General features: G+C 52.1%; 1 protein-coding gene across 5 annotated transcripts in view; it reads left to right on the top strand.

Moving 5' to 3' along the window:
* Positions 1–15152, top strand: part of MYOT (myotilin) — a 546673-nt gene that overhangs the window by 221444 nt on the left and 310077 nt on the right. For all 5 annotated transcript variants that reach the window (XM_069652618.1, XM_069652622.1, XM_069652620.1 and 2 more), the window contains one exon: positions 1728–1780. In XM_069652618.1, the coding sequence (XP_069508719.1) occupies positions 1773–1780 (8 nt within the window). In that variant the 5' untranslated portion in view covers positions 1728–1772. The remainder of the gene's footprint in view (positions 1–1727; positions 1781–15152) is intronic.

Genomic DNA, 15152 nt, shown 5'->3' with positions numbered 1-15152 from the left:
GCAAATGAGGTGGCAGACATCGACCGTCTCAGAATCCGGGCGTACTACCAGCATGCAATGCCCACGTTTTGAGCTTCCTGATTAGTGGCGCCAACAACCAGTGCTAATTGAGCTGACATCAGCTGTAAAGCTCTTCATGGAAGGGGATGGTTTCACACAGGAAAGATAATGGAAATTGCCCTTGGCTAAATGTAGAACGTCTTTCTGGGAATTAAAGATATTCAGTTTATTTTTAAATAGAGTAGGCATCTTAAGTAGGTGAAGCTTATTTCTGGTATTTCAAAATCATGTAATAAATGTAATAAAAGTGATATAATTAATTTCGGAAATACCCCATGCAGCATTTCAGAAAAATATTCATGTTTTCTAGGAGTTTACTGTATATGCTGTAGTAAATTTCACAACCCTGAAGGAACCGTCAGATTTCTGACTTGTGCAATTGTAATTACTACATGCAGAAATTCATGGCAAAGAACAGGCAAACTGGTAAAACAGAGCCTGGGTTGACAAAATAGAAAAATATTTTGTGATAACAGGAAGATTACTCTGGAATCTGGAAGAACAATGCCCTTTTTGGAAGGAGATTGTGGAAAGAACACATGTATGTACTGTAAAAAAAAGAGAAAAAATAAAATAAAAAAAGAACACATGTATGTTTTCGCAGTGGACGCTTGACAGATTTTGTTGAATGATCTTCATGAAACTACTTAAGCAATGCGCCCAGACGTGGGCAGGTTTTAGGGGTCAGGTAATGCCTGATGCCCAAGTAAATGCCCACCCACAGAGGAGTTTCTTTCTATTAGCACTCTGGTATGCTTTCCGGGGTGCTAATAGTATTTTCTTACATTGAGAAATGACGCAGTTGCTGTTTCTCAATGTAAACAAACAAATACATACCAAAATGGCCACCATGGACATACGGAGAAGGGAACTACACGTAGTCCCTTCTCCCTTTCCATGGCACCCATTGTGTAGAGGGGCTGGACTGGAACAGCAAGTGTTCCCTGCTTTGGTGGGGGACGAGGCGGCTGCAGGTAAATGGGGCCTGTGTTGGGATGGGAAGGAAAATGGGCAAGGGAGGTGTTAATGGTGAGGGGGTGGGGGACAGAGGGTTGGAGCAGCAAGAGCTTACCTTCCCAGGTAGAAGATTGAAGCCTCTGAGGCAGTTTGGATTGCAGGCAAAAACATGAGGGATAGACCACCTTCTGCTGTTCCTGATTGGCTGTGAGGCTCCATGGCCCCCACCCCTCCCATCCAGGTGCTTATAGCAGATACTATTCTGTCAGGATGAAAAAATAGCTTTTGAAAAAGGTAAACACGTTGTTCTAAGGATACTGCTGTATGTGTAACACTGGACTGTAAACTCATTAAATCCTGACTCTGTGAACAAATCTTATTCTATGCTTTTACATCTGTATAAACCTAAAAACAATATTGTGCATCTAGATGAAAACAGGTTTCAGCCATTGGTATACTAACATTGATAAGCTATTAAGGAGGAAAATACACATATTACATTTGCAATAATCAACTTTATCAATGGTGATTTACCTAGTAGATGTATATTGTGAATGTTTAGGAAAATTCATGTTAATGAGCCTTTAGGTTTATGTTTGGATACTCATTGTATATAACCAAAAAATGTTCATCCGAAATTAAAATCTATTTTCTTCATATCACAACTACAAATAGGGAGACCATTAACTTTGTGATTTTTGCTTTTCCAGGTTAACATAGAAGCTTCTTCTGTCTTCCATTTATGATACTGAAACATGTCAGAGTGAGTACATTTCTTTCGATTTATTATAAGCAACCATCTCATAAATGATTCATCAAAAGCGAGTGGGAGCCTGTTGACATCTCTATATAGCGCAAACACAAAACTAAATGTTGCCTGGTGCTGAGTAGAGCCTTTGCTAACGTGGATGTTCTTATTATTTGTTTTGCATTCTGAAAAAATGCAACAGTGTGGGCGTGGAATTCAAGGAAATGGGCAAGTTATTCCAAAACCTGGCCAACACTGAGAAAGTAACCGTCTATCCACTGAAGAAGGCCCCAATTGTGGGTATATAATTGTAGACTCTGACAACACACAGGCAGATAGTCTATCTTTTAAAGTTAGTAACTATTTTTTTGTCCTCAGTCATGTGGTGATGTCTACCAGAGCGAGCAGTCAATCACTCTGTGTGTGTAAAACAGTAACCCACGTATAAGTACACTTAATGGAGAATCAACAAAATGACCTCACATATACATGTCCTTCAGAAGGAAATTAACTTGCAAATATTTGATAAACCTGCTGGGAGAGTCGTGGCAACCTGCTAAACTTTTTGGGTCAAATTGTTTTCCTGAAGTCCCCACACATCTTGCAGGTTGATTCCAGAGTCACCACCCCATTTACCAAGGATGAGTTCTCTTTAATAGTTTTAAAGGCCTGGGGGGAACAGCAGCCCACTACAAGTCTTTGGGCCTCATTACGAGAATCCCGCTAAAAAAGGAGTCATTACCGGCATGAGGAAGTAGCAGGTCTGTGCTCCCTTGACGCCGCTAATAGGAGCTGATTACGAGTGCGCGAGCACGCGTGAACCCCCATGCCGGTAATGGCCGTACCGCCATGCCGCTGAAGGCCCTCCAACCCCCCGATAGCGGCATCACGGGACCCGCCGATACCGCCTCTGCCAAGGAGCAACCCCTTAATAACGACCCGGTAATAACACTATGGTAATACCGGGCTCGTAATACCGGACCCGGAAGTAACGTCATCGCGTCGGAATGGGAAATGTGCCGGTGGCCATCATTAAAAACACAATCCATTGCCATCCTCCCAATCCGGTAGTGATATAGAGGAGAGAGCAGTGCCATACCACCCTGCATGTCGAAGGCTACCTGCAAAACCACCCCTCGCCTGCGTAAGAAGTGCTTGTCTGATGAGGAGCTGAACATGCTGGCCAACACTCTTGCAGCCAATGCAGAAGAGGTTTTTGCTAATAACCTCAAAAGGGAGGTCCAGCTGAGGAAGAAGTAAATCTGGGAGGAGGTTGCACGCAAGGTGTCAGCGGTCGGCACCACACCCACACAGTCAAAGACTGTAAAAAAAGATGGGACGTTCTACGTCTCAGGGTCTGGAACATCCTGGACAGCAATCACAGGGAGGCCATGGCCACAGGCGGGGGTGCCCACTCACCAGTGAAACTGACGTGCTGGGAGGAAACCTGCAGCACGACCATCCAAATGGAGTCAATGGAGGGCTTCGGAGAAATGGAGATGGGCGCAGCGACATCGGGAGATGGAGGTGAGTGACCCTGCAAACCCCAGTAGGCCATATCATGACATAGTATAACTGATGTGGAAGTGAGCCTAGCCAAGGCAATGCATGGCCCATCATACACACATATACAGATCCATGTCCAGATGGAGGCCCAAACCCTGCCACAATGAAATGCATGCTGTGTGCAAATCCCATTACCAACAGACACCCAACCCACAGGGACCATTTGCATGTCATACATCACAAAAACCTCAATTCAATGGCATGCCACCAGGTACGCAACAGTGCCGAATGGAGACACCACGGCTCATGCCAATATGCCCCCCCTTGAAACTACCCTGTGTGACACACCTATCAGATTGCAATGCATGAGAAATGATATAATGCGCAGCACCAACTCATTCATCTTGCATGTAACACCATCACTGATGCCCTGCATCTCTTCTTCCCCCACAGGCACTGATGCAGAAGGTGTAAGTCAGGACCTTGCCCCAAGGCCATCTACATCCAGGGCCAGACCACAGGGCACTGGCCATTCAACCTCTGGGGCAGTACCGCGGCCCACAGTGCAACCCAGGGCACGTGCACAGGCCAGGCAGGCACATGAGGAAACCACAGCAGTGGACGAGACTGCCACTACTGAGCTGCCAACAACAGCTGAAGAGGATGCTGATGGCACCCAGTCCGCTGCCACAAGTTCAGTGGGTGAGGCAGCAGCCACAGCCCCACTCAGTGATGTGGATGTGGAAGCGGAGGAGTACACGGACCTTGATGGAACTATCCATGTGGAATGTCCCCACACCACAAGCCCCCCATCCACCACCCAACACACCACTCAGGGCTCACTGTCAAGCTCCACGCTGGATTCTGCAGTGCAACTGCACAGTCCAGATCTCACAACCACCCCAGAGGCCATCCCTGCAAAGGCCCACCCACCTGCAACACACTCTACCTCCACAGCCCCCACTGAAATTGAGGCACGCCTGTCAAGGGTAGAGGCCCAGCAGGACTCGGACTCGATGATCGAGCTGGTGCGCCAATATGTGGCTGACTGCGAGGAAACACGGCGAGAGATCTGTGAGGCCAATGCTGGGACCATTGCGGCCATAAATTCTAGTGCAGCCATGATCTGTGACAGTTTGGGGGCCATCACGCAGATCCTAACCAGCTTGCTTCAACACATGCAGCGCCAACAACCTGCACCGGCGGTGCAAGTCCCATCCGCATCCACCCCATCGTCGACACCTGCAAGCTCCGCTCCCTCCAGCCCTGTGCGGATGACGAGGTGCAGTGCTAGGCAGACCGAAATGCTGGTCACAAAAAAAACAGAAATAGTGTGGGATGACAATGGGTGAGGGGGGAGGTGGTGTTGGTGGCGTAGAGGGGATGAAGGGGGTGTTCATTGATGGGTATGGGTGTTTATTGGGGTATAGGGTGTTTGGGGGGTATGGGGTGTTTGGGTGTTTTGGGAAGAGGGGGGAGGGCGTGTGAGTGGTGGAGGTGGGAAGAACTTTTTTGTAAAAATTCCTAATACACCTGTTGTGTTCAAAATCATTTAATGCCTGGACATTGTTCATTTCATGTGTGTCCATTCAATTCACGACAGCGCACAGTGCCCAACTCCCCACACACCCTGTGTCCATGTCCACATGGTCCCAGTGCTCAGTTGCTATTTGGTGCTGACATGCACATGTACCTGTATGTATGTACACAGGTTCATTTGATGTGTTGTGTACTGCACTATGGTCTGCTAGTGTGGATTGCATTGTACAGACGATGCAGGGTGTTCTCTTGCATGCTGATGCAGATGTACTGTGGATGCGGAACAGTGTCTTGCCACCAATAATTGAGTGTATGCTAATCTGTACCTATTCACACTAGCGGCATTGGCACAGTTGTAATCATGTCCAGTCATTCATCGCTTGACATACCCATGGTGGCCTGCTTGTGCGTCTTTCATGTTGTCATTGAGGTACGGCATTGGTGTTATGTATGCAATTGATGTGTCATGTTCTGGTTGGGATGTTCAGGTCAACAGTGTTTAGCTCTGAGTGCATTGTCCACTCACCGCCCAATCCCACCCAGGTGGAGTGTGCATCCCCCCCAATCCCTCCCAGGTGGAGTATGCATCCCCCCAATCCCACCCAGGTGGAGTATGCATCCCCCCACCTCACCACCATGATGCACTGCCATGGCTCAGTCAGGCAATTTACCGAGCAGCCAGGCACATCGCCCAGCATGTCCCTCCATGTAACGGGATAGCGTGGAGTTATGCAGCACCATGGCATCATGTGTAGATGCGGGATATCGGGCGCAACAATGTGTGATGATCTTGCAGGAGTCACATACCGTCTGCACATTGATGGAGTGGTATTGCTTGCGATTTCAGTACACTGCCTCTATTGTATGAGGGACAACCAATTCGACATGGGTGCAGTCGAGGGCACAGACGCAATTGGGCATGTCTGCCAGTGCATGGAAGCCTATTTTAGTGTCGGCAAGCTCATGGGCAGTCCGTGAAAGGGAAATGTGGGTGCTAGCATGCTTCAGGAGGGCATCCAGCATTTGGGTCAGCATGCGTGAAAAGAGTGATTGTGATATGCCATGCAGCTGGCCCACTGTGTGCTGGTAGGTGCCTATGGCCAGGAAGTGGAGCACAGACACCACCTTTAGTAGTGGGGGGATGGCAGTGCATATTTCTATGGGGCTGACAATGTTGTTGTGTATCATGTCCACTATGGTGGTGATGGTGTCCCGGTCCAAATGGTACAGGGTGTGGATCTGCTCAGGAGTTAGATTGAATGGACTGGGTCTGATGCGAGAGATTGGTGGCTGCCTACGTGGTACCACTGGCTGCACTGGTGGGACTTGCTGGGCCTGTCTCACCCTCCTTCTCCTCCTGCGTCTCCTCTGTGCTGCCTACTGTTGTAGGTGTAGTTGTTGTTATTGCTGTTGTTGCTGTAGTTGTAGCAGTACAGGCATGTCCTCCAGCCCCATGATTGCAACAGCTAGTTGTATCATTTTGGTGTAGGAAGGGGTGTAGTGTGTGGGTGTACTCCTTTTGTACTGGGACAGGCTCCATTAACTCCACCTGTGGTGTTTGTGTGCACCTGTGGCAGTTGCCTGCACTGCAGGTTGCTATTTATGGGTGGTCCGCGATGCCTGTATTGCTGCCGTCGTGCAGGCCCTAATTACCACCTTTGTGATGCCGGTAAGTGCATGCCCGCGTAACTTGTGATGTCCTCCTATTAGCGGCATCCCAGTATTTACGCCGCGAAGGGGTGCGTGTACGCGCGCATACTGGTAAGAAGGGGCACGGTACGGGCGGTGGCGGTATTGGCGGGTTGTCGGCTCGTAATGGCCCGGACCCGTTAACAATGCCGGTAATATCATTCCCCCTTCCTTTTTTCATTACCTCCATGCTCGTAATGAGGCCATTTATCTTTTTTTTTAATATTTCAAGCCTTGAATGGAGATGTGAAGTCACCCCATTCTAATGCAGTATTTTGTTGTAAAAAGGAACTGGAGTCCTAATTGCATCTATAAATAGAGACAGTATCTTCCACTGTTTCCTCAGCACATGGATAATAGACAGTAGTCATTCTTGGATGTCAACTAAGAGGAAAGACTACTATGCAATCTCTGTATACTGCAGCTAAAGTAGATGTTAGCCATTCTATACTAAGTGAAGGTCACATTTTGGTCAGTATCAAACATATTTATTTTTCATTAATTTGATACATTTGGTTAGGCATGCATTTGGCTCAAGGGACAGCAGGTTGCTGTACAAAAGAAAAACAAGATTTCAAACGTCCAAAAAATATGAATACAGAAGTAATAAATCAAACACATTTCATGATGAACATTAAGAATTGCAGTCTTCAGAGAATAATTTCGGAAAATAGCTAGGCACATTAAAAAAACCTATACTTTCAGAAATGCATTTGTGAAACAACAGAAGGCTGTAAAGAAGACTACTCCCCTGGCTGTAAATTCTAAATCCAATGAACAAATGGATATAATGCTTAGGCTGAGGACAAGGAACCATGGTCGCACACAGTCGTGACTGAGGGTCACTGTTTGACAGTTGGATTCCTGCAGAATTTGGCCATATATATATATGCAAAAAAAATGTAAACAAAATGTATATGGAAGGTTAATATCTTCAAAAAGATAAAGTGCACACGTGGTGGGGAGGAGGGCCATGTATACTTAAATAACAAACATTGAGGGGGTAATTCATAGAATCCAGCGCACAAGTGGCGCACGCGGCTGGCGCACAGTGTGCACGTGCGACAGTCTGCGCCAGCCGCGTGTGCCAAAATCCATTTCCGTGCACAGCGTATTCATGGATTTTAACATCCATTACCAGCCGTGGCGCAGAGTGGCGCAGTGACCCTGCAGCAGCGCCAGTTACGCCCCCAACCCCTCCCCGTGCGCCATGTACAGTGCACAAATCAAATCCCGTACATGGCGCACAGGCCCCCAACCATGAAAATGCCTGTAAAACTTCCCGCACACCCCTCCGAATACATGTACCCGCTGCGCGGGGAGTTTCACACGTGATTGGCCCAGTGCGAGCGGGGTACGTGTATTACTGTGGTGCGTGGGAAGTTTCACATGCGATTGGGCCTGTGCGAGCATGGTACGTGTATTTCGGGGTGCACGGGAAGTTTCACACACGATTAGCCCTGTGCGAGCGGTGTACGTGTATTACTGGGGTGCGCAGGAAGTTTCACACACGATTGGCCCTGTGCGAGCAGGGTACATGTATTTCCAGGGTACGCTGGAAGTTCCACACGTGATTGGCCCTGTGCGAGCGGGGTACATGTATTACTGGGGTGCACGGGAAGTTTCACACGCGATTGGCTCTGTGCGAGCGGGGTACGTGATTTACTGGGGTGCGCGGGAAGTTTCACACGCGATTGGCCCTGTGCGAGCGGGGTACGTGTATTTCGGGGGTGCGTGGGAAGTTTCACACGCGATTGACCCTGTGCGAGCAGGGTACGTGTATTTCGGGAGTGGGCGGGAAGTTTCACACGCGATTGGCCGTGTGCGAGCAGGGTACATTTATTTCCGGGGTACGCGGGAAGTTTCACACGCGATTGGCCCTGTGCGAGCAGGGTACGTGTATTTCGGGGGCGCGCAGAAAGTTTCACACGCGATTGGCCCTGTGCGAGCAGGGTACGTGTATTTCCGGGGTATGCGGGAAGTTCCACACGCGATTGGCCCTGTGTGAGCGGGGTAATGTATTACTGGGGTGCGCGGGGAATCCCACACGCGATTGGGCCTGTGCAAGTGGGGTACGTGGATTTCGGGGGTGCGCGGGAAGATTCACACGCGATTTCACTGTCAGAGCGGGGTACGTGTATGACTGGGGTGCACGGGAAGATTCACACGCGATTGGCCCTGTGCGAGCGGGGTACGTGTATTTCGGGGGTGCGCGGGAAGTTTCACACGTGATTGGCCCTGTGCGAGCAGGGTACGTGTATTTCGGGGGTGCGTGGGAAGTTTCACACGCGATTGGCCCTGTGCGAGCAGGGTACGTGTATTTCCGGGGTACGTGGGAAGTTTCACACACGATTGGCCCTGTGCGAGCAGGGTACGTGTATTTCGGGGGTGCGCGGGAAGTTTCACACGCGATTGGTCCTGTGCGAGCGGGTTACGTGTATTACTGGGGTGCACGGGAAGTTTCACATGCGATTGGCCCTGTGCGAGCGGGGTACATTTATTTCGGGGGTGCGTGGGAAGTTTCAGACGCGATTGGCCCTGTGCGAGCGGGGTACATGTATTACTGGGGTGCGCAGGGAGTCCCACACGCTATTGGGTCTGTGCGAGCGGGGTACGTGGATTTCGGGGGTGCACGGGAAGATTCACACATGATTTCACTGTCAGAGAGGCGTACGTGTATCCAATGGGGTGCGCGGGGAGTTCCACACGTGAGTTGGCAGTGTGTGTCCTCCCAGGTGTGCCCTCTACCCCCTCCACGGCCGCTGCAGGCAACCCACACCACAGGGGACTACCCTGCACCCCTGGTCATGTCCCGCAGGCAGCCCATCCACCATGGGCATGTCCCCCAGCCAGCCCACATGTCACCTTCCACTAGTGATCATCAACTCATGTCCCCCAGCACCCCCACCCACCAGCAGTGAGGGGCACCTGCCAGCAGGCCCCGACTCATGCCCCCCAGCATCCCCACCCACCCAGCAGTGATGGGCACCTGCCAGCAGCCCCGACTCATGTCCCCCAGCACCCCCAGCAGTGAGCCTCAGGCCCCGACTCATGTCCCCCAGCACCCCCACCCACCCAGCATTGATGGGCATCTGCCAGCAGGCCCCAACTCATGTCCCCCAGCACCCCCACCCCCCAGCAGTGAGCCTCAGGCTCCGACTCATGTCCCCCAGCACCCCCACCCCCCAGCAGTGATGGGCACCTGCCAGCAGGCCCCGACTCATGTCCCCCAGCACCCCCACCCCCCAGCAGTGAGCCTCAGGCCCCGACTCATGTCCCCCAGCACCCCCACCCCCCAGCAGTGATGGGCACCTGCCAGCAGGCCCCGACTCATGTCCCCTAGCACCCCCACCCGCCCAGCAGTGATGGGCACCTGCCAGCAGGCCCAGACTCATGTCCCCCAGCACCCCCACCCCCCAGCAGTGAGGGGCACCGGCCAGCAGGCCCCGACTCATGTCCCAACAAACAACATGTCCTAACAAAACAGACCCATGTCCCTAAAGCCAACCCTAATCCCCCTTGCCCCCAATCCAAGCATGCAACCATCCACAGAACCCACTCCCAAATTACCCATGCCACTGACTTGGAGGAATAGTAAAATGAAAATCAATGTACAAGGACCAATGTAGAAAAAAAATATTGTAAATCCAATGAAGTTAGAAAAAAAATCATGTAGAATAAAAAAGTGGTCCATTGCCAATGTCCATAATAAAAACTTAATCCAAATTTTTAAAAAACATTGATCCATGGGAATATAGAAAAAGAAAGTATGTACAAGTCTGCAACTATATACAATGTAAGTCCAAATGGTCCATGATCCACAAAGAAAAGGAAACCTACAAAAATGTCCTATGAAGAAAAAACTATATACACACGAAGTGGAGCAATGTCCATTTACTCCAAATTAAAAGAAAAACAAAGGAAACCTAACACTATCTAACCATACACAATAGCGAAGGGCAAGTCCTGCGGCTCACTCTGTGATGGCCCCGAGGTCTCGCAGGGATGCACTCATGGCCTGTTCCAACTCCCTGCGAGTTGCCTCAAGGCACTCTGCCTGCCTCAACGCCCGACGCATGGAGAACTCCGCCCTGACCATGGTGAGCCATGCCTCTTCCGCCCGCCGCCGCTCCGCATCTATGCGCTGGCCCAACCACAGCCACACGGAAGACACTCCCATTCTAGGGTTCTCCTGCCCTCTGGCCGATGCCTGCCCCTCAGATGTCGATGGCCCCGAGCCATCATTGCTCCCACCTAGAGCCTGCTGCTGTTGCTGCTGTCCATGTGCCCTGTCCGATGCCTGCACATCCTCCATCTGCTGGTCTCCAGTTGTTGGGGGGTCCACCCCTGCTGGACTGCCGACTCCTGACTGTGGCAGGGATGGGATCTCCACCAAGCTGGCTGTGTTGGTCAGGCCAGGTCCACAGGGGCCCTGGTGGAATCTGGGCCGGAAGACGGCAGGGAGAACGACTGGCGCATAGTCTCCACAGAGGACGAGAGGTCCGCCAGAGTGCGCGACACATGTAGGAACCCACCGACCAGGGCCCCTCCCAACAGTGCCACGTCGCGACGCTGCTGTTCGTGATGGTGTGCGTGCTCCGCCCAGGAAGCACGCACGTCATCACGAATGTCATGCGTGCGCAACGCGACACCAACCAGAACGGAGCCCATACGGTCGTGGGACCCCTCGTCCGCAGGTAGTGGAGAGGCAGATGACGTGGCACTCCCCCCTACCTGCGGACGGGCCTGGGACAGGGCATCCCTGCTGGTGCATGGTGGTGCAGTCACAGGGTCAAGGACAGCGACATGCACAGGCCCCTCCGCGGTGACCTGTGCTGCCTCCTGACACTGGCCCTGGACTGCACCACTTGCACCAGTGGTACTACCCCCACCAGGCCCCATGTGTGGCTCAGTAGCGGGCTCCTCCTCCGTGGAGACCACCAACCTGGATGTCTCCACACTGTCTTCCGCCATTGCAAGCCCCTCTGGGGGCTCACCTGGCCCTTCCGCTACAGCCGTAGTGGCAGACACGGCACCAGCCCCCTCGCTCCCGGAGGATGGCAATTCCTGGGAGAATGGCTGGGCCTTGCGTCGCCGCCCGGTGGAGGCACCCCCGCTGCTTGGCTCCACAGCGCCGTCCCCGCCCTCTTCTTCCCTTGACGCTGCGTAGAGGGAGACATAGAACACAAGCATCAGGGTACAGTACAATATTCCCCTAGACAGGAAGCAATAACACATGAGTGGCACTGTCAAATGTCACTTCCATCCTGTCCCTCCACAACACATGGGTGAATGCATGCAACACACATGCAGAAACAGTCCCGGCGCCTGCAATCAACATCTGCATCCATGCCTCTGTTAACCAAAATGTTGCCTTCAAACTTGCATGCATCATGGCTCACACTGATCCCATGCACACACATCACCGGAGGGTCATGCATTATGGCTTGTACACCACAGACACAGTGGCTAGGCACAGTGGATTCAACGGTGACGGCACTGCATGAGTGAATCTACACATCATCACGGACATGTGTCATGCATCCATGGCGTTTCAAAGTCACACACACACTTCTCAGACACACACACATGTGCACCATACATGTACATGACAGCAGCACCCATCCCTCACACCCCCTCCATGTCCAAGAACAGACTGGCATGCTTCCATGTGTGCATTCCGCATACAGCTCCCCATGTTGCATCGGAACACATGCACCATCCATGTGGTTCACACATTACTGGTCTCGCATGCATGACCATGATGTCCCTGCACACACACATCCATACATGGCCTATGTAACACATACAGGCAAGTATCAGACTACAAGCACACTGCAACATGCCCTGTCTCACACAGCAATGCTTGGCCACTTACCACTCAACTCCAGAGTCTGCCTCTGAAGGATCTGGGCGTGGAGTGCTGGGGCTACATGTTCCAGGACCCTCATCTGGATGTTGCTCATGCTGCACCGGCCCCCCTCAGCGAGGCGCCGGGCCTTGTAGAGGGTCCTGGACCTCAAGTCCTCCTAGCGCTTCTTGACATGCTTGATGTCGTGGGTTGCCACCCCCTCCGCGTTGATGGCAACCACTGCGTCCTCCCAGATCCTCGACCCTCCTTCCTTGTTGGCGCGTGATGTTCCGAAGAGGGCATCATAATGCCCCAGGACATGCTCCACCAGGACACCAACTTCCTTCTCACTGAAGCTGGTGGCCCTCTGCCTCTCTGACTGGGGGTCGCCAGTGGTCTCAGAATGTGTTTGCCCCGACATGGCGACCCCCGAGGCAGCCGTGGGTGGGCAACTGGGTCCTGGGGCTGGGCTGTGGAGCGATGGTATCCCAGTCCACCCCTTCTGTTCCAGCAGGGGTGGACACAGCAACTGGACCCCTGCAGATGGCTGACGTGCAGGCACCAAACAGCACGGCACGTGGGCAGCAGGCAGGCAGCAGCAGATGGCTGGTGGGAGCATGCTCGGGGCTCTTGGGGGCAGGAAAATGGCCTTTTGGGCAGGAGCGTGGTCTTCCGTGTGTATTCGCGTGGCCAGCTTGATACGGAGTTATTTGGCACGTGAAAAAATTGCACGTCAGCGTGAAATCCGAGGAAAGGCCCTTAGCGCGTAAGCGCGTTAGTGACGTTATGCGTGCAAGCGTTGCCCACAACCCGGGTGCATAGTGAATCAGCACGTGAGAAAACTGCACGTCACTGTGCTATTGGAGGAAAGGGCCTTAGCGCGTAAGCGCGTAAGTGACGTTTCACGTGTGGGCTGGCTTAAAATGTATGATTATCATGCTATTTCCTTGTACGTGCTTTTTGTGGCGAGCGAGCGGGTGTATCTTGTACTTCTTGTCGGTTCACACGCGATCACTTGACAACATTTCCAGTTCATACTCCCTGTTTCCTCAAACTGCGTTCTTTTCTTCTTTTGGTGGGGGTGTTACCAACACGCACACACGCGTCTTTTTCACGTTCTTTTTCAAATCAGACGGTGAGTCGCGCACGTATTTTCCAACTGTGGATGCCCCCGTGTGTCGCGTACCCCTTCAGAGGTCATTGTAGGCTGCGTGTAACACGCGTATGCTTATTTTTGTGTTTCTGGGTTCCACAGCGTAGTGCGGGTTTATTTTTCCACACACGTGGTCTACCAGGGGTTGCGTGCATGTATGGTTTGTTTTTGGGGTGCCTGTGCGTTGCGTGACCCGTCGTCTTCCCCCAGGGGTCACATACAGCCTTGCCAGAGCACTAGGGTATGAATTCCATCAAGTACCCTACCGCTTTCACCCCAATTGCCCAGGACAATTGTTTATTGCAACTCCCATATGCACAACAACATCAGTGCCATGGTTGGTAGGCGACCAAGCAGTAAGGGAGGCAAAGGTGGCCGACCTCCAAAAGGTGGGCGTGGTGGGCGTGGTAGGGGATGTGGCCAGGATTTGCAGGGTGCCCCTAGAGCCCTGTGTGTGGAGGACCAATCGGGGACACCCATGCCCCCCCCCCAATGGTTGTGGGAAATGTAGCTGACACCATCCCAGCTCAGCCCTTGTTGGACCGGCCCATTTTGGCACCTGAACCGGCACAGGATGACTCCCAGGCTGACTTCCAGGTCAACAAGTCTAAGCCACGTGTGACGGTGAAAGTTGCTGTCACCAGGCCACGTGGATCTGGGGCAGCAATGTTATCTGCTGCCCCAAGTAGCCAGGGTGGGGAGGCTGCAGGGGCAGCTGCAGCTCCATCCACCCCCGCTCCGAGTCTCCCAACTGGGACAGTGTCGGTCCAGGTCCATCAAACCGACGTTGGCCCTGCCAACATCACCCTGCAGCCAATGCCTGCACCAAGACCTATGGTCATTGTGCCTTTACAGGCTTCTGTTACCCAGTACACCTGCGCTTCTGCCCCTACTGACCAGAGCGGCGTAAGCCACTCAGGATCCGCAGCACCTTTGAAGAAGAAGAAGAAGGGTGCTCTGGCACTACAGGCTGGGACCCCAGGCACGGCTACACACTCCGGCACGACAAGGAAGCCTAGCTTTAATGACGCCAAACTTGATGCACTTGTGGCCTATGTGTCGGCACATTGCAACGAAATGTTGGTGACTGCAGGGTGCAAGACCACACCTGGTCAACGTAGGGCACACTGGCAGACCATCGCGGACCACATTAGTGCCCTTGGATTTGTGAGGCGCACAGCTGATGATTGCTACAAGCGGTGGAATGACCTGAAACGCAGAGCAAAGAACAAGCTGGCTTCCAATCATGCCTCTACTCTGGTGACTGGCGGTGGGTCTCCACCAGAGGACAACCAACTCACTGAACATGAGTCTGTTGCTGGAACCTTCATCACAGAAGAAAAGATCCAAGGCGTGGATTGTCCGGTGAGCGCCCATGCATGTGTGTGTAATCCATGTGTATGTTGCATGGGTGACGTGTTCAGATTGAGTGGCAGGTGAGGGTGTGTAGTCCTGAGTGGTATGGGTCACCCATGTGCTTCCTCCAAAACATTCAGCGGCCTTGGATTTGGGTATGACTGTATCCCTTCTGACCACAGTAGCCAATTAGCGCAACATTACTGCAGTTGCCCTTGAACTGTCATCTTGCAACAACATTGTTCTGAATTTTTCAGTGTTCATTCAGCCTGATTGTTTCAATTCTCCCATTT

The sequence above is a fragment of the Ambystoma mexicanum genome, chromosome 3p (genome assembly GCF_040938575.1).
Source record: "Ambystoma mexicanum isolate Mex_15411 chromosome 3p, UKY_AmexF1_1, whole genome shotgun sequence".
Classification (NCBI taxonomy): Eukaryota; Metazoa; Chordata; class Amphibia; order Caudata; family Ambystomatidae; genus Ambystoma; species Ambystoma mexicanum.
This window is presented reverse-complemented; position numbering and strand designations above follow the sequence as displayed.